Here is a 23,770-nt window from a genome sequence, read left to right as displayed (position 1 = left end):
GGGAATAGTCAATTTTCTTAAAAAAATCCAGATAATTTACTAACCACGATGTCATCCAAAATGTTGATGTCTTTCTTTGTTCAGTCGAGAAGAAATTATGTTTTTTGAGGAAAACATTCCAGGATTTTTCTCATTTGAATGGACTTTAATGGACCCCAACACGCGTCACAGGACCGGAGATAGACGAGAAGTTGTGGTTTAAAAGTGCATATAGCTAGATAAGACCCTTATGCCTCGTTTGGGATTGTTTAGAGTTCCTGTAATGTTTTCCTCAAAAAACATAATTTCTTCCCAACTGAACAAAGAAAGACATCAACATTTTGGATGACATGGTGGTGAGTAAATTATCTGGATTTTTTTTTTTTTAAGAAAATGGACTAATCCTTTTAAGAGCACCAATTATCTGGATCATGGTTTTACAATTCCTTTGGTGTGTAAGTGTGTGTTAAAGGGGACATATCATGAAAATCTGGCTTTTTCATGTTTAACTCTTTCCTCGCCAGCATTTTTCATGATTTTCATAAAAGTTTAATGCCAACCAGAAAATGCTCTTCTTCAAATATATAAACATACAATATATTAAATGAAAAAACAGACTCAATGCTTTAAAAAAAACTAACCTTCATTAGTTCTCTTTTTATCATCTCTCAAATATGGGTAGGTTTCTTGAAAAACACCAAGTTTTGAGCAAAAAGCTGAGATGATAATTTCATTTTTGTAAAGGACTTTTAATAGAGATCAGATGCAGAGCGATCCTCAAAACTTAGACGGACATACAGCTGTTTGCCCTAGGGCGATGCTGCCGCGTTTTATAAGTTGCGGAAGTGCCACCTGGTGGATTATAGCGGTATTGTGAATTGATGAGATAACTCGTCAATGGCGGGAAAAGAGTTAAGTGCCATAATTGGGTCCCCAGTGTTTCTATCAACCCAGTAACTTAGTTTTGGTAAACCATTCTCTGTAAAAATATGTAGTTTTTTGAAAGTAAGAGCATGGGTAACAACTTAATGCATCTGACAGATGAAACATTGATGTGCATGTATTTTCTGATTTAAAAAACAAAGCATTAAAAAAATTACGTTTTTACATTTTGACAGTATTTTGTTGTTTTCTGTAAATGTTTAACTGAGCCCTAAGTATAAAGGGCAGAGTTGCAAAGATAAACATTAATACCACACATTATTACTTTTAAGCTGTTAAACAAACAATAGCAATTCTGAACCCCCTTAAAAGCTAGGAATTTTATTGGTATAGTAGACTAATAAAACTGTCACTGAGAAGTGAGTTCATATTTATACAGCATTGTCTCAGGAAATAAAAGGAATTATTACACTTTGACAACTTTTTTTCATCAAATAATCAAAACAGTTGACAGGAGCTGCAGAGACTTTCTATTACTCTAGACTGAATTGAAACTAAAAAATATGTAATAGCGATGAGTAGCGAGATTGATCCTGTTTCCATTATCTTGCTGGAGAACATCATGGTTGTTTATCTTCTTTGCTAATCCAGTGAGGTCTTTGTATTTCATAGTAATATAAAGGTGTTTTCTTGGTCCCTATGAAGTAAATTGCAGATATATGACTGTCCTATGCATTTCAATAGGACCAAATAGGTCTTCTGGGACAGCTATTTTTCTTAATATCTCTGCTTTACAATGACATGGAGAGATGAAACCAATTTTCCAGTGCACGTCTTGACCTCCTCTTTCAATAGTATAAATATTAAAGCCCCCCAAAATTTCACTTTGGTTCTTTTGAAACATGTTCCGTGACAATGGTGAGTCAGGATGTGAACAGGAACATTGGTTTTATCTTTTTATGTTATTGTAAAGCTGAGATATTGAAGTCCCACCTGCAATTTATTACATTAAAATCTGTAATGATTTTTTCAGGACACACAAATAATTTCACCTTTTAGTTGGTGTAGTGGGGTCCCTGTTACAGTATATGAAGCACATCAGAATAATTATTGACTGGTTGTGTGAATCTAACTGATAGGTCCTGATACACCAGCAATTATTATTTCAGCAACAAATAACTTAAAAGGCTGAGTAATGTTAAAGTTCACTAATGGATGTGTTAACTCCAGAAAAATCTGCACACCTCTTTCTTCATAAAAATGCAAATTCAAACACATCCTGTACTGGAACCCTGGAAAAGAGGATGAAGCAATTACTAAAGTATTAGCGTGTTAGCAAGCATTTCACTCTCAGGGTGAGAGCTCTAATGATCACGGGGCATTGCTTTATTAATATGCAGCCCCACCTTACTGGAGTTCCTGCATCCTCCAGATAGTAAAGTCCCCTGAACAGTACTGTATATTCTGATTGCTTTCCATATGATTTCCTGCTGTGCATGTTCTATTCATGAAGTCAAATCACACATTGGCAATATGCTGCACAACTGGGTGAAACCTACAAAAATAATAAGTAAGATTGTACCCTACAGTGACCAAAGCAACACTCCTCTGCATGCTTTGATCTGGACTTCCTCCTTGGTGGAAAAGATTTGCACAGGAGCCTCCATTTCACTTAATCATTCTGGGGCTGAGAAAATATTTTTCCCCTTAAAAAAATAATTATTAAAATAATTTCCAGGTTGATACTTAACCTTAATAACATTGTCAATCAGCTATTTTGACCCTATATAATAAATTGCAAGTGGGACTGTCCACATCAAATGTAGTTCAATGGGACTAAATAGTTCTTCTGGATTTTTTATTTAAGAAGGTTTTCTACATTCAACAGGGAATCTTTAGCACTAACTTAACTCAAATGTGAAATAACGGTTGTGTACTTTTAATTAGTTTTTAAATGTAATTAATTGCAGGTTCTCAGCTTTGTAATGGCGTAGAGAGATGAAGATAATATTTCTGCGCACATCATGAACTCCTCTTTCAATGGTATAAGTTTTAATGAGATTGTAGAGTAAAAAAAATACCCTTTAGGGTTTTTCTGAGTTTCTTTAATCGAAAAGATATCCATCAAATAATCAAAAGAGTTAACGGGAGCTGCAAAGGGTATGCACATGACGTCGGCGAGAGGGACTGCGGTTACGCCCACTGAGTGGCAAAAGACAGAACGGCAGCAGCGAGACAATGGCGAAAACACAGTGAAATGGGAAAAAGCTGTTGTGTGATAGACTACTAACAGATTAACAAGAATTCGGAGCTATTGTTTTATAAACTGCCAAAAAACACCTAAAGGAGAAGTAAATTGATCGTTCATGCACACGTCCACAGACGGGTTGATAAGTTGCTAGGGTCACTATCAAGCAGAGGTTTTACTTTCTACTTAAACAAATTTGTATTTTATCCGTGTTTTTCTATCGAAAACACATTCCAAAGCATATTATCATAGTTTTAATTCTATTACATTTCATAAATACACGTGTTTGTTTTACATTTAATATTTACGTACATTAACGTACTTTTACTCAAGTAAAAGTACACAATTTTTATGTAATTAGGTAGTAAATAAATGCAATATTAAAGAATTCACAGTATGATTATATGCTTTAGAATGAAGTGAAGTAAATTTTTCCCAAAACAAGCATCCTAATAAAACACAGATGCTTGGAAAATGTAACTAAGTATTGTCCACCTCTGCTATCAAGTCCAACAAAATTCAATTTAAGCTGATAATAGTCAGTTTTACTGGCATTTTCGCAGCAGCCCCTATGAAAACCAGCCATTTTGTTGCATGTTTTGCCACTCAACCGGGCAAGCTCTCGCGTGGTCACATGGAAAAGTGACATCAATGCATACCCTCTATTGCTGTAGACTGAATTGAAACTAACAAGATACTAATAACAAGATTTATCCTGTTTCCATAATCTTGTTGGAGAACATCATGGTTGTTTATCTTCTTGCTTATCCAGTGAGGTCTTTTTTATTTTACATTAAGGTGTTTTCTTGGCCCCTATGAAGTAAATTGCAGATATATCTTCTGCGACAGCAGTTTTTCTTCATATCTCTGCTTTACAATGACAAAGCGAGATGAAACCATTGTTCCAGTTTACGTCTTGAACTCATCGTTTAATGGTATAAATATTAAAGACCCCCAAAAATGTCACTTTCGTCAATCCTTTTGAAACCTGTACCATGACAATGGGGAGTCATCAGATGCACATGAACATTGGTTTCATCTTTTTATGTCATTGTAAAGCTGAGATAAGGAAGTCCCACCTGCAATTTATTACATTCAAATCTGTAATGATTTTGTCAGGACACAAATTATTTCACCTTTTAGTTGGTTTCATCAAAAATGTAACCTATAGGTTTTTTAGAGTTAATTGACAAAGGAACTTGGGTGTCCCCATTTGATTATTTAATTTAAAATCATTTTCTTCATTTAACAGTGAACCTACTGCACTGACTTAAAACTCAAAATTGTAAAATAATTGTGTTTTGGCAGTAAATCTGAATACTTTTTAATGTAATTAGTTGGATTTGGGATCTTAATGTCTCATCTTCATAATAACAGAAAGACCTAACCAACATTCCTGTGTCCACTTTATCCTTCCTGAAAGTTGGCAGGAAATAATGAAGATAGTAGCATCCTCTGCACCATTACAAAGTCATGTCCAGTAAATCTTAATGAATGCTTGTGTTTTATAAGTGTAGCTTTACTACAACTTGACTGCAATGTACCTGGAGGAAAATGACCACCAATGTATGTGTTCAAAGAGATTCTTATTCAAACCTTTATTCAATCTCCTATCCTGTACATGCATTATGTAAAGTGATGGGTTACAGAAATCCCCCATCCCAGTATGGTCTAAAAACAAACATCCCTCAAATTACTTTACAGAATACATGTCATTAGCATTGTAGATTAGCATCAACATAGATATGAACCCCAAAGTGGTGACCAAACAGCAAGTAATAAATGTCACACTGACGAGAGACCACATGAATGCATTTAATAACATCTCCATCTAATTTGGTTAATTAAAAATGTGCAGCATTAGCTTAGGCTATAAATCTTGCTAACTGTACATAATGAGTAACTACATCTACAAATAAAACAATTTGTAAACATTTTAATTGTGTACAATAAAAAAATAACAGATGATAAATGATATTTACCACAACACAGCTTACAAGCTCCAAACTTCTTCAGTGTGTTCTTGCTGCTAGCTAAATGACTAAGAAAGATTGGATGATTCAAAAGTACCACCAAATGCAATAGTATCATTAGTTATCAGGGTTAAAATTGGCCCATAAACAGAGACTGGGGCTAACAGACACTTTCTTACTGCTACTGTTCTTTTTTTATCATTTTTATAGGCCCTTTAAACTTTGATTATAATGAGAGCAGTTCTTTGGAAACGTGAAAAAAATGCAGAACAATGACTGTAATGTGAAAACCCATGGAGTTTGAAGGAAAATTAAACAAAACAAATTTGGTGCTGCACCACATACATTCAGTTGTATTTCCTCTTTTGTGTGTGTGTGTGTTTTTTTTTATTGCAAGCCTTAAAACATTCGTTGCCATAGACTATGTACAAACACATTTACATTAAATAACACATCACTTCTTATAACAACCCTTGTGTAAGCAGGAGGCCTTAATTAACACTATATTAAGTGGCATTGTTTCTACATCTGGTGATCACATGACTTTTCAGGTTCTTGAAGTATTCAGAAACCACACAAAGATCCTCTTCCAGAAAGTGACGAAATGCTGATAACATAAAGAATGGAGCAGAGGGGCTGTTGTTCTCTTCAGGAAAAGCCACAATGGAACTCCATTAGTAATCTTTAGGTTGCTCGGTTCTACCTTGTAAGTTGACCAACAACTTTGAGCAAGGTCTTATTTTCCTGTTTCAGCTGTTCGTTTTCATCTTCAATATCATCCAGATCCCTGTAATAAAAAAGGTACGGGCGTCACTTCTAATTATATTAGCAGTCTGATGATCACACAGTTGGACAACAGAATGATCTTTTAAGTCCAAACCTCCTTTTTTAATTATACGGACCTCAAGATGATTGAAGAAGTCAAAATTTATACTTGGCCTGAATCTTTGAATTTGTTTGATCTTAAAATGTGAAACAGGAGATCTAACTTTACTGTAAAAAATTGGTGCTAAATAGCACTAAAAGTGGCTTGTAATCATAAGGGAACCACTTTAAAGGGATAGTTCGGCCAAAAATTATATTAAACCCTTGATCTACTTACCTCGAAGCCGTCCGAGATGCGTGTGTCCATCATTTTTCAGACGAAAACATTTTCAGTTATTTTAGAAAATGTTATAGTTCTTTCAGTTAATCAAATGTAAAGTTACGGGGTCCACATCCTTCAAGACCAAAAAATGTGCATCCATCCTTTACAAAATATATCCAAACGGCTCCACTATGATAAACAAAGGCCTTCTGAGGGTAATTCATGCAGTTTTATTGTAGAAATATACACATTTAAAACTTTATATGCGAAAATAACTCCCTTCTGATAACACAGCCATCTTAGTCACATTCGCATTCAAGATGAAAGCTTATGGAGGTTTCTCTGCTGCTGCTCTGTGCCCCGCCCTCCGTATTTGTCATTTGTCACTAAGAAAAGTGAGTACACTACGCTAATACTCTCTCCTGAATACAGAGGAGTCTAAGATGGCGGTGCTAGCGCAAGGTAGTTATTTTCGTTTATAAAGTTTTAAATATGGAAATTTCTACAACAACATCGCACGGATTACCCTCAGAAGCCCTTTGTTTTATCATCCTGGAGCCGTTTGGATTTCTTTGGGGAAGGATGGATGCACATTTTTTGGACCTGAGGGACGTGGACCCCATAACTTTACTGTTTAGCAGCTGAAAGATTTAAGACATTTTCTAAAATAACTGAAAATGTGTTTGTCTGAAAAATGATGGACACATGCATCTCGGACGGCCCCGGGGCGAGCAAATCATGGGTTCAATATCATCCTTGGCCGAACTATCCCCCTAAGCACAATATAGCACCTATGCAGAACCATAAGTGGTGCCATAGCATAACTATTTATAGTTTTCGGTCATGTGACCTACCAGGGGAAACACACACAAAGAGGCAGCACTAGCCAATTTTGAGGTTACCTTTGATAAAGTGGTCACTGTAAATACAAGTGTATATTGATGGCTGCCACTGTTTCCCCTCACTGGGGCACATACTTTTATGGTACAAAATTCATAAATTCCTGGGTTTTCGTCTCTGATGGCATTCTGTACAAGCATAGCTCAGGATTATCTTCTCGTCAATAAGTGCATTTTATTACTATTTGGTTTTTAGGTATATAAAGAAATCATACACTTCTTAACAAATGCGGACAAATGCAGATAGCACTCTTGTGCCCACCAGCGGGTGTTCCATTAAGTGCGTGATGACATTCACTTATTGGTTCAACATAGCACAATAGGGTTCTACTTAAGTGCTATACAATTTGCAATTAATTACAATTTCACAAATTAATGTTTCCTAGGTATTTAAACTTTATATTGTAAGTACAAAGCAAAGGAAGTGCTGCACCGGGTGTGAATCTCTGTGCTCTTTGCATGCAAGGGATAATTCAATTCAATATATAAAGAATCTCCAAGGCACTCGAATGAAGTAGAAAAAGTTAAAAAGCCTTTATTTCACATGGCTTAATCTTTTAAAAACAGGTGACAAATACACCTACGCGTTGCGGCTTACAAGCCTTCATCGGGGTGTTTATATTGTAAGTTCTTTGATCCACAACAAGTTCCTGATTGTCAAACAATGCTATACAGAATTATTAAAGGGATTCACCTAATTTAAATTCTGTTTTACAGACACGTGTGTTATTCTAAAACCACATAACTTTTGTAATAATGTTTGTAAAAATGATCATGTTGTTGGCTCACTAGTTTCAGTGTTTTTTTTACTGTACTATAGAAGTCTATAACTATAACCAAGGTCAGGTAGATCTAAAAGAAGAAAAAATTTTGAGCTTTATTACTTTTTTATTAGAAAGTTTTATGAAGGAATGCTTGTGTTGTACAATGATTGCATCTTTGGAGTAATAGTGTTGCTAGCGTTGTGTGCATTTAGTGAAGTACAAACAGACGGCATCTCTATTCCTGGGTCTCCTCTTCCATGAAGCAAAATTAATAACAACAAATTAAAGATTAGCAGCTTCAATTAGCTGTAAATGAGCTGCCCTGCTGTCTCATCAGAAGCTCTTGCACTAAACTGACAACTTTCATTTTCGGTCTCCTCAAACACTAATGATGATGGACAGTCTGTTGGATAACACTTTTTGAGGACGGCAAAGACTCAGGTGTACTTTAGCTTGGGAAAGAACATGCAATCATTCAGCAACTTGACTTTCATGTACAGCTATGGAATCTACCACTTATTTTTCCATAAATAATGTTTTTGACTGGTATAATAGCTTCCAGGCCTAGTTTAAGAAAACCATTATGTCCAACCAGGCAAATAGCAAATAATCTTGTTCAGACTGGCTTAAGTATTTCTTCTCTGGTCTGCTGGGATAACTGCTATTCTGGCACTGGTGTACATTACATCCTGCAAGTTAATCACATGCAAGAACTACAGACTGGGTGACAGATTAAGTTTCTGTCCCAAAACCTGAAGTATTCTGAATACAAAACCTTGCAATTTGGGAATTATAGGGAATATTTGTTATTTTCAGTTATAAAATGGTTAGTTCCAGTTCTTGGTTCTGACCATTGCACCCAACGATTCTGTGCATCACTGCGCAGAACCTTTAGTGACCATTTTTTCCAGACTTTTTATGAATTGTGCCAACTTCATGAGCATCACTGAATGTTTGTATCTATTGTAATAGTTGCGTATGAGTCTTTTTAATGTCATCAATGTGGTTAATCTTAACATCGTAGGCACTGGTGTTAAAATATGCAGAAGATGCTGAAAAGCAAAGATTCTGCAGGATCTGAAAGAAAAACCACTGAACAGTTTAATGGCCCAGGACAAACAAGAAACCCATAAACAACTATCACAAAACTACAAAAAAAAATGAATTGATTGTCCAGGCAACATTGTGCAGTATTAAGAATCAGGTGTATAAAAACTTTTAGGGGTTGTGCACACCAAAACTTTTAAACGCGGCTGAAAACGCCTAGACAACGCCGAATGCCTGTTTTTCAGCTGAGTTCCAGCTTTCTTCAGCTAAGGGCTTTGGTAGCTCTGATACGTCAGCTGTGAGACGGTTGGTTGCTGTGGTGCTTGTCCCGCCCCTCCTCCACTGTGGTTGGACGGCCGTGTGGGAGCTGACGTTGACGAGCGGAGCTTTTCATACAAAGTTGAACATTTTTCAACTCTCGGCGCTCAGCACGGAAAAAACACCAGGCACCGGTTTTCAGCGCGGAATGAAACCGCTAGCTGCTGGCTTATTTGAAAAATGCTGAGCTTCCATTGAAAACAATTGAAAACATGCGCCGGCCGCGGGCGTAAAAGTTTTGGTGTGCACAATCCCTTAAACTGGGTTATTTTGACAAATTATGTTGTTATTCTGTGTTGCAAACTTTCTGTAAACATTTCTCATGAAAAAGAACATGTTCAGGGCAGAACTAATTTAAAAACCTTAATTTTCAAAATTCCTCTTTCCCCCCCCAATTCCCAGCATTTTGCGGCTTCTGCAAGGGGTATGTAAACATATGTTCTCAACTGTATGTAGAGTAAAACAATGGGGACCTCTCTATATTAAAAAATAATTTTGGTTTAGTTTTTGAGCATGTGAAACGGTCTCTCAAAGCATAATCATGACCTTTCCTAAACAAAGACATTAATCAGTAATATTTTGTATTGAAAAATTGCCAATGAGGACAACCCATCTGTGAAATTACATTATCAAACTTACTTGCAACTGGATGCGCATTTTTGTCAGTTTTTAATTTCGAGTACTTAATAAAATTGAAAAACATGTAGTCAAGGTTGGGCATGAGTGTCATGGCAATAATGAAAATATTTTAATTAAAAAGCCATTATTACATTGCTAAAAAAACATTATTTGTGTAATACAATGTGTTTGTGTGGTTTATGGTTCAAACCACATTATTTTCCACATACCATACATTATTGCAGCTCTTTTATGCCCCACCTTTCTGTAATGCATGGATTTGCACAAAGCTCATCGTTCTAAAAAGCATGGTGTGCTCCGATTGGACAGCTAACCAGTCTATTGGGATTGGCCGAATACATCAAGCAAGTGACGGAAATGTGCTGCTCCTTACCAAATTTGGAAGATCAGCTCCAAACAGGAGTTAATATCGTCTTTACTACCGTATGAATACAAGCCCGAATCTGATCTAGAAAATGCAGATGACCAAGCTGATCGATCACGTGACAGGGGGCGTGGCAGCATCGACGATTCCATTTTTTTAATTCGAAGTTCGAGGTTGTGTTAATTTTAATTGATTTCGAAAAGCGTGACACCCTAAGAGATAACACATTCAACTTATGGTAGGCTTGTAAGACAGTTTGGCGCTGCCCATCCTGCAGTTGACTGTATTTATCATCTACTTTATCGAAGTAAAACCAGATATCACAAGCCATAGGTGTTAAAATGTGACAGCGGATTTCTAACCCACACTACAAGGCAGCAAATGCCACCTACAGAAAGTCCATTTACTCCCACTGAGAAGAGCCCTACAATACAAATGTACAAATGTAATCTGTCTCTACAAGAAACGGCAAGTTTGTAAGATTGATCAAATAACCAATCAGGCCCAATTCAGAGGAAATGGGTTCATGTAGAGTTATAACAGGCAGGCCCGGGGTGGGTAATCGGGAGAACCGGGAGAATTCCCGGTGGGCCGCTTCACTTTTGGGCCGGTCGAAGGTTTTTTTTTTTTGCATTTGTCACGTTAGTGAGTGTACCTTCTCTTAAATAACACTACACTCGTTCCGCATTCTGACACCGCAGCGTGCAGCCTCTGCATGGGCTGTACCATGCGAGTGAGTTCCCCCCTCCCATAGAGTTGGTTCGGTCCATTTCACGTCTTTCCCAAAACTTTTTCGCCGCCGCGGCACCGCCTACCAATAGCTGGACCGGCGCTATCGTTACTGTACGCGTCTGGGAAGATGGATGGGAGAAAGAGGCCAGGAGGGGCTGAAAAAGCCAGGTTGAAAAAAAGAAAGGCATTGGAAGAGGATGCTGCCAAATGTGCTAAGATAACAGATTTATTTTCAAAAGGACCAACACCAGTGGCAACAGGTAAAGAGAGATAGACGGACCCTAGTAATGATTAGCATTAGCAACGTAATTATTCGGCTAATACCGTTGTCAACCTATTCACAAGCAAAATATAACATTTCATTAAAATATTAGCATTTTGTGTATTACCCAATACATGGCGATTCATAGACTTTGAAAATATCATGCAATTTAATATTGATAACAAAACTCAAGCTTCATCTGTGTATGCAGTAAAATTACTTTTTATTATATTTTATTTTAATTACTAATTGTTTTTTGTAGCTTCTGAGCAGCAGATAAGCCAGTCCCCCGCTGAAAATGAGGAGGTCATGATGACTACAGGGACAGGTAGAGAGGATACCAGAGTAAATTATATGAATTAATGTTATTTAACCCTCAGGTTGTGTTCAAAACCCTAATAATGCCTTTTGTGTTCCCGGTCAAAAATGACCAGCCTACAAAAATAGCTTATAATCACTTTTTATGCTATATGATCACCCAAATCTTTTTTCTAAACACCTCTTTCAATAAGAATTGGTTTTATATTTCTATTTGCATCTGATTAATCATAGGCCTTTATCTTAGAGTATGGATCATGTCTTTTGAGTAAAAAATCATTATTTTGAATAAATTTGGAAATATTCAATAAAATAGGAAAAATTAGCAATGATGAGTCTGACACCCCTGGTATATGTCCTTCTGCCCTATTTGTTATGCAATATAGGTGAGTCAGATGCTGAAAGAGCAGATATAGAGTCAGAGACAGCATCCAGTGAGATAACAGCCCTGCAAGATGTCCCAGAGGAACAGGCAGATGCAAGTGTAGATGAGGAAGCCTATCATTTTGATTATTTTGCTCGTCCTCAAGCACAGGATCTAGACACATTTTTCAATTACCATCCTCAGCAGCCTATAAAACACCACCTAGTAGCTAAAGTTTTTCACAGCAAGCATGGCACCAACCGCAAGTGGTTGACATACAGTGAAAAAACACAATCACTGTATTGTTCTGTGTGTTTGGCATTTGCACCTGCTGCAAGTGATAGTCCTTTCATAAAGGGAGGTATGAAAACATGGAAACATGTTCATCAGCGGATAGAAGAGCATGAGAAAAGTAAGATCCACAGAGACAGTGCAGATGCTTACTTTCTGTTGGCTAAAAGGGCAGACATAAAAAGCCTTCTGGCAGACAAACAAATGTCTCTACATCATGAGCAGGTGAAGAAGAAGCGTCAGGTGATGGAACGCATAATAGATGTGATAAAAGTCATAGGCAAATGTGGCCTTAGTTACAGAGGGGATAAAGCAGAGGCTGCTTATACACTAGAAGATACTGCAGTCAATCACGGCAACTTTCTAGAGTTGGTAATACTTTTGAGTCGTTATGATCTGTGCCTTCAACAGCACCTTAGCAGTTGTATTTAAAAAAGCAAGAAGCATCATGATACAGGTGCAAAAGGTAGAGGATCTCTTGTGACTCTGCTATCAAAGGACATTATTGGGAAAGTTGTGGATGCTCTCAGCCAGGTCATAAAGGGCACAATTTCAGATGAGGTAAGAGAGGCAGGACTGTTTTCGGTTCAGATTGATACAACTCAGGATGTCACATCAAAGGACCAATGTGCTATCATTGTCAGATATGTCACAGACGTAGTTCATGAGCGGTTGGTTGCTGTGGTGAACTGTGAAAAATCCACAGGTAAATATCTGACACAGCTACTAAAGAACACATTAGACAAACTTGGCATTGACATGGGCAGGTGTGTGGGCAACTCCACTGATGGAGCAGCAAATATGCAGGGATCATATAAAGGGTTCTCTGCATTCTTGTCTGAACAGTCTCCAACACAAATTCATGTCTGGTGTTATGCACATGTTTTAAATCTAGTACTAGCAGACACAACAGGCAGTGTCATAGAGAGTGCATCTCTCTTCTCACTACTAAATGATGTGGCAGTTTTTCTCAGGGAGTCTTATAAACGTATGCAGACTTGGGAAAAGACAAGTGAGGACAAACGTCACAGGAGACTGAGCCCAATAGGGGAAACCAGGTGGTGGGCTAAGGATCAGGCTCTCACTAAGGTCTTTGGGTCTTTTGGTAATCCCCAGGATGCATTGTTTGTTGACCTGCTGCTGACCTTAGCCTCTATTGAGGAAGATGGAAGTATGAAGTCATCAGTGAGGGTCAAAGCAAAGGGATTAATTGAAAATCTTCTGAAATTTGAGATTATCCTCGTTGCTCAAACTTTCCTTCGCATTTTCCAACATACATCCCCCCTCTCCAAGTACCTTCAGACACACGGGATGGATATTTTGTCAGCTCAGCGTCTGGTTGAGGGAACAAAGGAAAACCTCAAAAAATATGTCAGGGACTTTGAGGGTGTGAAAGTGGCAGCTGATAAGTTTGTGAGATGGGCCAATGAAAAGCTAGAAGAGATGGACAACTATGAACTACTTGTGCAGACTACACTTCCAGAGAAGCGTGTCAGAAAAAAGAAAAGGATGCCAGGAGAGCTTTTAGATGATGAACCGGTAGCCTCATCTGATGCTGCATTTGAGGTGAATGTCCATAATGTTATTCTGGACACTGTGGCAGGTAGCATAGATAGGAGGTTTTCAGCAAATGGAAAACTTGCCTCAGATTTTGCTTGTCTTGACCCTAAAAACTTTCCTGAAATAAAGATAAATGGGCTCCCTAACTCAGCACTCCAGGAAATCAGCAAATGTCTGCTTAGGTTTGATGACAGAGCTACTGTTAGCACATTACAAACTGAGCTTTCTAGCCTGGCATACCAGTGGGACAGACTGAAGCAGTCCTCTCTTGAAGGTTATACTGTCAGGACATGTAGTGAGGTGACACAGGATGCTCAGGAGGATAGTGGCGGACTGCCATATATGGAAGAACCAGAGATAGAACTTGAAAGCAGGACCTGTTCCTCCTGCAAAAACTGTGCTATTTGTGTCCATTTAATACTCTCACAGTATAACCTCCTCACGGATGCTTATCATGTGATTGGGTTAGCATATAAGTTTCTGTTGACTTTGTCCATCACACAGGTTGCATGTGAGAGAAGCTTCTCAACTTTAAAATTTGTGAAGAATAGGCTTCGAAGCTCATTGAATCAGGACAACTTGGAGGCTTTTATGTTAATGTGCACAGAGAAAGAAATCCACATGTCTATAAGCAATGACACGGTTATTGATAAAGTGGCTGAAACCAGTGCACTGCTCAGGCGGCTACTGATGCTGTAGATGCTATTCACAATGTAAACTGTACTGTGACTTGAACTGTAAAAATTTGTTCAATATGCCTCTTTGTGGAACAGAGGGATACATTTCAAAGGCTTTATTTATTTTACTTTATTTAATTAATTTAATTTATTTATTTCGGCTTTTGTTCTTTATTTATCAACCAATCCTTGTGGGATAGTGGAATATTTTTTGTTTACTTCTCAGCTTGTGTGAATTATTATTTAACCTTTACATTATTTGTTAAAAATGACATTAATAAAAGTTGCACAATAATAGTAAGAGCTGAACTGTTGCTTCATTTATCCAATTTGGAAAAAGTGATAATTTAGAATTCCACCATGGAAAAAGTGGGCCGGTCTTGGGCCTGAAACTCCCGGGCTGAAAAGTGGCCCCACTCCGGCCCTGATAACAGGAAATGCACTTTGTGTTACCCTAAAGCGGAGGATAATTGTAATCTTCCACTAAGCCGCAGAGCAGCTTTACAATATGGAGCTGATTGCCGCGAGATACCGATGTGGTAATTTGGTAATCGTTTCTGTTTAGATGCTGGGCTGCATGAGACGCAGCTGTTTGAGGACAGGGATGATGAGGGGAGAAGAGAAAAAAGTCTCTGCAGAATACAAAACACCTGCTAAATGGACAGAATGGAGATCCACAGATGTCTGTGATGTACTTAGGAAATAGCGTGAGTGTTTAGCTGATGAGTAATGTCCATTAACACAGTATAAACAAGGGTAAATATAACCCTATTTAATTAGGACCTTGCTTAATGGGATGCATGTAAAAGCATGAAATGACAAACACTTCAATTACAATTCAAATCACATGTTTAGGTGTGGCAAGACTGCTGTCAGTTTGTTACCCTGTTTAGCAGGTCGATCTCCTCCTTGAGTTTAATGATCATTTCGTCTTTGTCCTGGTGGGCTTTCAACAGGCGACTGTTCTCCTGTCTCTCGAAGATCAGCTCCTGAGAATACACAATCGTGTCACATCAAATGCACTGTACACATTTCAGCATTGTGTTATCAAAGTAGAAAGGTAATCAAGACTGCTGTGGACATGGCAGTACAAGTTAAAACAATGAAATAAAAGTCTTTTTTTATTTTATACCTGCTCTGTGACCCTGCTCAGACGGTTTAGTTTTTACTCTAAAAATTGTAGTGTTAAAAACAACACAATCAGTGTTATTACAGTGTTAAACTATCTGTGTTATTATTGGAACTTTTATTTTATTTTTGTCACTTATTTATTTTTACACAAAATCAACATAAAATTACACATAATATGTTAAAAAAGCATATAATGTGTTAAAGAAAACACCACCATTTTTCAATATTTTATTATGTTCTTATCTCAACTTAGACCAATTAATACATATCTATCTTTTTTCAATGCGTGCACTTAATCTTTGTACAGCATGTTGTGAATATGTTAGCATTTAGCCTAGCTCCATTCATTCCTTAGGATCCAAACAGGAATGTATTTAAAAGCCAACAAACACTTCCATGATTTCCCTTTTTAAGAACTGAGTAGTTACACGAGTAAGTATGGTGGCACAAAATAAAACGTGATTTTTTAAGCGGATAAAAAATGAGGACTATATTGTATGGCGAAAGAGCACTTTTTTGCAGCACTTCGACCTCTGGCGGAGTAATATTGATGGAAGTTTAACCTGATAAGGAACACTGTGCCGTACACGGTACACCCCCTCCATTGAACGTGAGGCTGCATTACGTCATTGTTACTTTGAAGCATAAAATCTTCAAAATATACGGTCATGCGTCTCATCGTTGTAAAGCTTAGACTTTCAGGATTCCATTAAGCGCATACACAAAGCATAATATGATTTTTAGCAGTGATAAAACTGTAATCTAGTTGTTAGTTACCTGAACCGGGCGGCGCCGATTTAGGATATTTACTTGCCTTCAAAATCTTCCCTTTATCCGCTTCGGTGAAATTGTCGAAAACAAATTGTTCATAAATCCCCAAAAGTCTAAAGAAATGGAATATCCAAGCCTTTTAATCCAAAACGATTTGTTCATCTCACAATCTTGACGTTTCTGACCGAATTACGATATAAATAGGGTATAAAATTAGTTCACTAACAGACATTCGTTCGAATCTCACTTTTCATTCACGATTTATAATGAATATATTCGGGTGTCACGTTTATTGTGCAACGTCTGAGGAACAAATACGCCTCCTTGTGGAATTTCAGCCGTTCCATAAGAGGCTACGCGAGAGGGGGGAGTAGTCAGGAGTAGGTATGTAACGATTAATCGTGTGTCCCATTAAAAATGCCGGTCGGAATTCGATTCTGAATCGCAAGGCTGTGATTCTTTGTTTCATGCACAGTTTGTGCGTGTACTATGGATTTGGTCAATAGGAAGTCCTTACCAATCTAAAATCATTACAAGTCGGAGTGGTTTATAACGTGCATTTAAAAAAGCAACCGCAATTCATTAAAATTAATTCATTGAGAAAACATGCATTTGCATGGTTAATCGTTACTCCCCTAGTTAGGAGTGAGGATGTTACTGCGCGCCGAGTTTGGATCCTAAGGAATGAATGGGGCTAGGCTAAATGCTCTAACATTCACAACGCACTGTACAAAGATTAAGTGCACGCATTGAATAAAGATAGGTGTGTATTAAAGGTGCAGTGTGTAATTTTTAGAGGGATCTCTTGACAGAAATGCAAAATAGTAAACCAAACTTAATTATCATGGGGTGTATAAAGACCTTTCATAATGAACCGTTATGTGTTTATTGCCTTAGAATGAGACGTTTTATCTACATACCTCTGGCGGAGTAATATGGAAGCCACCATTTTGTGCAGCCCTGTTTCTACAGAAGCCCTTAACAGACAAACCTTTTTACTAAGTTGTCTCCAACGATGAAATGTTTGTCCGGTGGAGGCTACCGTAGCTTCTCTATGTGTTTCAAAAGCAAGAGGTGAGCAGTGGACTGAGCCGTTGGTTGCAGTTCGCAACCTCACCATTAGATGCCGCTAAAATTTACACACTGCACCTTTAATTAATCAATCTAAGTTAAGGTAAGAATATAGTAAAATATTGAAAAACGGTGGTGTTTTCCTTTAAATAGCACAACACAAAACTTTTTTTATTTACTTTTTTTAGAGTGTGAGTAACCTCTGTAGTGATTGGTCAACCTCTTTCTACCAGCTAAATATGCAGAAAATGAGGTAATGAGGAAACAGGTAATTCTAACAAAACCACTGAAACATCATGGCAGTAAAGATTATAATCATAAAACATAATTTGGTAACACAAAAAATGATCATAACAAACATAATGAATAATCTTGACTTGCTTGTGTATTTTATTGCTTTTTCTGCTGAAAATCTCATTACTGTAACGCATCATAATATGTCTGAATGCATTATATCGTATTTTCCGGACTATAAGTCGCACTTTTTTTCATAGTTTGATTGGTCCTGCGACTTATAAGTCAAAATTAATTCATACTGACTAACATGAACCAAAGGAAAACATTACTGTCTACAGCCACGAGAGGGCGCTATTTGTTGCTCCTGTAGCCTACCCCTGAAAAAACTGTTAACTGAAACATTAACTTAAAGACAACGAAAAAAGACTTAAACAAAATGCCCCCCAAAAGGATAATAATTTTCTAAATAAATGCGACTTATAGTCCAGTGCGACTTATATATGTTTTTTTTCCTTTTCATGATGCATTTTTTGACTGATGCGACTTATACTCCGGAGCGACTTACAGTCCGGAAAATACGGTATTTTTTTACGGTAGTTTTAAAGTAAACTGATCAACTTTAAAGTAAATCCTGAACAAATTACGATCTTCTACTAAGATATTCTCAAATGACAAAATAATTATTGACAGAATATTCATGTACTTCAAGGTTCCTCATATCTTAACCTGGAGGGCCGGATTTTTATTTATTTATTTTATTCATTTAGCTGACGCTTTTATCCAAAGCGACTTACAATTGCAATATATGTCAGAGTTTGCACGCCTCTGGAGCAACCAGGGGTTAAGTGTCTTGCTCAGGGACACAATGGTGTGTCGCATTGGATTCGAACCTGGGTCTTTTACACCAAAGGCGTGTGTCTTATCCACTGCGCCATCACCACCACAGAGTACTACAGAGTTTAGCTCCAACCCTGATCAAGCTAATTAAGGTCTCCGTGATCACTAGAAAATCACAGGTGGGTACGTTTGATTAGGGTTGGAGCTAAACTCTGTAGTGCTCCGGCCCTCCAGGATAAGATTTGGGGAACCCTGATGTACTTGTATATAAAAATGAAAACGTGTCCATAACTGATGTTCTTATCCTCCATAACATTTCTAAAGGACTGTTTACACACACACACACACACACACACACACACACACACACACACGCATGCACACACGCATGCACACACGCATGCACACTTACATTAAGTTTGCTTTTGTTTGAAGAAACACATTTGACAGTACTTTAAATGGCCACCAGGTTGACAAAAAAGCTTTACATTTTCTTGTCACACTGTGTACATGACTTTTCTGATTCTCATAACCAATACAGGTAGTTTTCCAAATGTAAAAACATTTACAATTTTCTATTAAAATACACTTTATAAATGTCTAATTATGTATGACAAATTAAAACTAGCTTGGGCATCGTGGTTTTTTATATAAAAGTTTAAAATTGTATTCAATGGTCAGTAAAAAGGTTTGAAATTAGTGCCTTTAAACATATCAACCTTGTTTTATTAAATATAAAAGAAAATTTGTTGATGCAAGTATATAAAAAAAAAGAAGTTTCACATATCGAAACAAAGATTTCATGAGAATCACTCGAGCCCTTCACAAGTTGACATCTATAAAAAAAACGTGTGGCCTTATAACCCATTAATCCATTTTTTTAAAAATCCCCACCATTCGGATATTAGATTGGGCATCCAACAGCACGAGTTTGTCCCACCAATGGCATATAGATAATCAATATTTTTGCATTTCTGTTGCCAACACTATTGGTATAAAAAATTACACACTGACCTCACAAAATGCGACTTGGCATTCTATACTAGCAAAGGTCTTCGTTTAACGTTTATATATGTAGCTGAAACATGACAGATCTGAAGCCAATTAAGTTGGCTTCAGATATGAAGGTTATTACAGTTCTGTCACAGTCATGCTGAGAGACACATATGAACCAATACAAACCAAATTAAACATAACAAGAAAAAATAACACTTGAGATTTATATAACCTAGATGTTAAACCCATGATGAAATGAAAATTTTATATCAGTATATGATCATTTAATGTGGGTTTTTCCTTTGAAAGTATGGTGACATTTAAAAGCGAGTAGCATGGGGTTTGCTTCCCCGGTGTTTCATGAAAGAAGCGTGGACAGAGATGTCTTCCAGAGAAAGGTCAGAGAAGTTAGAGCAGTCAGAAACGGCGCCTATGATTTAGGATCAGCCAAAGTAGCAGGAGGCCATTATTAAGCAACAGAAATATGCTCATTATATTTCTGTGAAAGGAAGTACAGTACTGTTCAAAAAGATAATAAGCGAGCTATCAAATGGATGACACTGAACAGAAACTTGTCTGTACATAAAATGCTTTGTCAAGAAATTGGGTTTGTCTGTGTTTCATTAAGGCCCAAAACAAATGTACTGTTTTTCGGAAAAAAGAAAAATGGGGACAGTTACACATGTTCTTAAGATGTTTTTCTATCCTTTTAGGGTCTTGTTTTTGATAGCATTAGATTAAATATGGTGTCCTATGGACCAGTTTACACTGCAGAGAGATTTAAATCTAGATGGAGTTTAAAAATAAAGTAAATATATCCTTCTTGTGACCAAACTGTGACGCACACTGACCTACTGTAGGCATTCCTTAAGCAATGAAAATTATCTAATATCCTTTAATAATTTCAAACTAACCGATCTCTTCCCACGCCTTTATAATGCACCCTCTATGCATTTCTTGGATGTTTCCCAGACATAAAAAAATATATGGATGTTCATTATTCACATGAAATGATATGTTCATTTTGATGATGGGCACTGTAACATACCCTCTCCAGTTCCTCTAGTCTTCTCTCTAGGGCGCCCCCGTCCCTTCCTTGCCGTTGACGATGTCTGTTCCCTCCGCCGTCTTCATCACTGCAGAGAAAAAAAATCTTTTTTTTTAATGCATAACCAGCCTCTAGTGCTAAAAGCACCTGTTCGTATTACCCACAACAACAAACATCTAAAAAAATCAATTTTCCCTGTGAAGCACACAAGAAACTTAAAAAGGGGTCATGCCTGTTACAATTCAAATAGCATTATAAAATAGCACGCCGGATTCATGGCGCACTTCCAAAAGTACAAGAGATCTCTAATGGAGCTGCTTCTTAAAAGCATTATTAAAACTGATGCACTTTTACTTAACATTCTGCTTACAAAAGATGCCTTCGCTAAAGCACCTTTTCACACATTTCTTCCTTGGATAAAACTTAGAATGTCATTTATTTCAGATTGGAAATAGGAAAAGAATACGAAAAGCCTTTTTTTACAGCCCATTGAAGGATATTAGAGCAATATGCTTTCATTAGCAGAAGAACCCGTTCTCTACAGGACTGCCTAGGGACATGGCAGTGCAGCTAGATGAAGACAAAATAAGACACTTCCAATTTATTTTTACTCTCTCTTTTCCTCTTCACCTTCAAACTCTCTGGGAATATTCATGTGGAACTTATTTTCAACCAGCTTTATTTCAGTAATTACAGATGTGCGAGACTTGGAGAGGATTTATTCATGGTACTTCACTTTTTCAGACGATAACCCTTTCCCGGGAATCGAATTATTGGGCTGTTTCGCTTTAGTGTGTGGTTTTGAGCGATGCCTTTGTGCACATTCCACAACAAGGAATGAGGAATGACAGACAGGCTCATATGTGTGTGTGTGGTCTTGTTTTTTTCCAGCCACCTGCCCGAGAATTTTATAACGTCTAATTACATATATGGAAACTGTAGATTAGTTTAATGAATTTAGGTTAGTTGTGAGCATGTGATGCATGATGGTGAAATATTTTAGATATCCCAACCCAACCTTATCTTAAGACTTTCTGTGTTATAGTCACAGAATATTTTGCTCATTTATGTGTGTCATTGTCACGGAAACCCGCATTTTCACGTGTCTGCACCAAGTGTGCCGCACAAGCCTTGAAAAGTGAAGCCAAAACGTCTCGATCGCCCCCCAGTGACTGGTCCCAGTATAGGTCATAAACTCCGCCTCCAAATGTTATTCAATAGGAATTGAGTCCAACTAAACAATTTAATTACATTTCAATTATCTTTTTTCCGAAGCTGGTTTCTGTCATTTACTTTAGTTTTTATCACGCTGATGTAAATTCAAGTGTTTGTTTTTAAAATAAGTTTGTTTTTAGTTAGTTATTTAATGCTATAAAAACGGTGGTGTCACGTCATGATTGACAGCTGTGATATGCGCATTCTGCAAGAGCGAGGGCGGGGCCTTGCTTTCGCGGCTTTACTTCCTGCTCACTACTGCGCAGGACTGGTCCCGAAATCGCTACTGTGCAGACTCAAGAGCCAAGATGTCAGCGCCTTATCGGGACTCTGACGGCTTCACTTTTCACCAATGGAAGACAGCGAACGGCGTCACCGTCTTTTTTTTACAGTCTATGGTCCATACCACGGACTTTCTTTTCCGTGTCAGTTTCACTTATTGGTTACTCAATTGTTTTTCCTATTTTCTTACCATTGTCGCGTGGGTTTGGAGTTACAACGACTTTCTGTTACATAAAATGACATCCTATTCCAAACCCAACTCTAAACCTAACGTCAGACGACAATTGTTTAAAAATCCGGAAAAAATACTATAAACCAGTAGTTAAAGTGACATCCTAACTCAAACCCCAAAGCTAACCCCAAACCCACACGACAATGGTTTAAAAATAGGAAAAATAATTTAGCAACCAATACGTGAAACTGACATAGAAAAGAAAGTCTGTGGTACAGACACGGAAAAATGCAGAGATCCGTGACAATGACACGGATAAATAAGCAAAATATTCCGTGACTATACCATGGAACTTTGTGAGATCATGTTGCACAACCCTGTACTAGGACTTGGCGGTATACCGAATTTTGGTTTGTTTTATGACCAGCGGGATACAGAATGAAACATTACCGTCTGTTTCGGTATGCTCTGATATGACCCTCCATTGCAACAGAAGCTCTGCCAGAAATGTGCACTGGGGTCAGATGTAAGCTTTTCAACCAGCTTGCATGTTGTGATGCTGTATATTGTGGAAACCCTGTCTTTTAATTTTATTTATTCATTCGCTGTATTAATATAGGTGCATGCAACATTTCACATGATCCTTGGATGTAAAGATGACTTGCATGTAAAAATGACAGAGATATGAATTTGTCAAATATGGCCCAGCCATACCCTGTACTGCACTTACATTAAAAACAAAACAGCAAAGCTAGCTTCAACATATTAAACAGCATACTTGTATTGATGAAAGTGAACCGTCGCGTTGCTTTCTCTCTCTCTCTCTCTTTCTCTCTCTCTCAAATAGCAAGCTACATGTGCAAGAACATACATCATGTCTTTTTTTTTATTTAGTGACATTATATGAGAGTGGATGTGATTGGTTATACTAAAGCTAAAAGTAAGGTCGCGCATGCACGTGTAGGAGAATGTAGTAAGTAGTTCAGGAGATGCATTGCATTTTGTTGCAAAACGCATGCGTCGAATGTCTGTGTAAACGTCCGAGTCAAACAAACTATGCTTTGCAATGCTGTGTGTTTGAACGTGCGCATACGTTTATATACATGTAAAAACCAAACTATATTGTGGGCTTAAGAGTAACAGTTAGAAGTAGTTAAAATAATTGTTATGGTGCATTCACACCAGCCGCGGAAGAGGCGGCAAAAACGTGAAATTGTAGTAATTCGAGACATTCACGTGAAAATTTGCGTCATAGGAGCGGCATCTGCGACTCCGCTGAGACTTCGTTCGCTTCCTGTAATCACGTCACTACTACAGCAAGGACCTGATTGGTTAAAGGTGCAGTGTGTAATTTTTAGAAGGATTTTTTGACAGAAATGCAAAAAATTATACAAAACTATATGATCAGGGGTGTATAAAGACCTTTCATAATGCACCACTATGTGTTTATTACCTTAGAATGAGATGTTTTTATCTACATACACAGAGGGTCCCCTTACATGTGAGTCGCCATTTTGTGCCGCCATGTTTCTTCAGAAGCCCTTAACGGACAAACTTTTTTACTAAATTGTCTCAGACTATGACATGTTTGTCCGGTGGCGGCTAA

The 23,770-nt window shown here is 37.6% G+C and overlaps 1 protein-coding gene across 2 annotated transcripts in view; it reads right to left on the bottom strand.

The window, feature by feature from the left end:
* Positions 1-4,678: 4,678 nt before the first annotated feature.
* Positions 4,679-23,770, bottom strand: part of pawr (PRKC, apoptosis, WT1, regulator) — an 86,893-nt gene continuing 67,801 nt past the window's right edge. For both annotated transcript variants that reach the window (XM_073867466.1, XM_073867469.1), the window contains exons 5-7: positions 20,496-20,583; positions 15,294-15,393; positions 4,679-5,873 (exon numbers count right to left, since the gene is read on the bottom strand). In XM_073867466.1, coding sequence (XP_073723567.1) covers positions 5,782-5,873; positions 15,294-15,393; positions 20,496-20,583 — 280 coding nt within the window. In that variant the 3' untranslated portion in view covers positions 4,679-5,781. The remainder of the gene's footprint in view (positions 5,874-15,293; positions 15,394-20,495; positions 20,584-23,770) is intronic.

The sequence above is a fragment of the Misgurnus anguillicaudatus genome, chromosome 1 (assembly GCF_027580225.2).
Source record: "Misgurnus anguillicaudatus chromosome 1, ASM2758022v2, whole genome shotgun sequence".
In the NCBI taxonomy this organism is placed as follows: Eukaryota; Metazoa; Chordata; class Actinopteri; order Cypriniformes; family Cobitidae; genus Misgurnus; species Misgurnus anguillicaudatus.
This window is presented reverse-complemented; position numbering and strand designations above follow the sequence as displayed.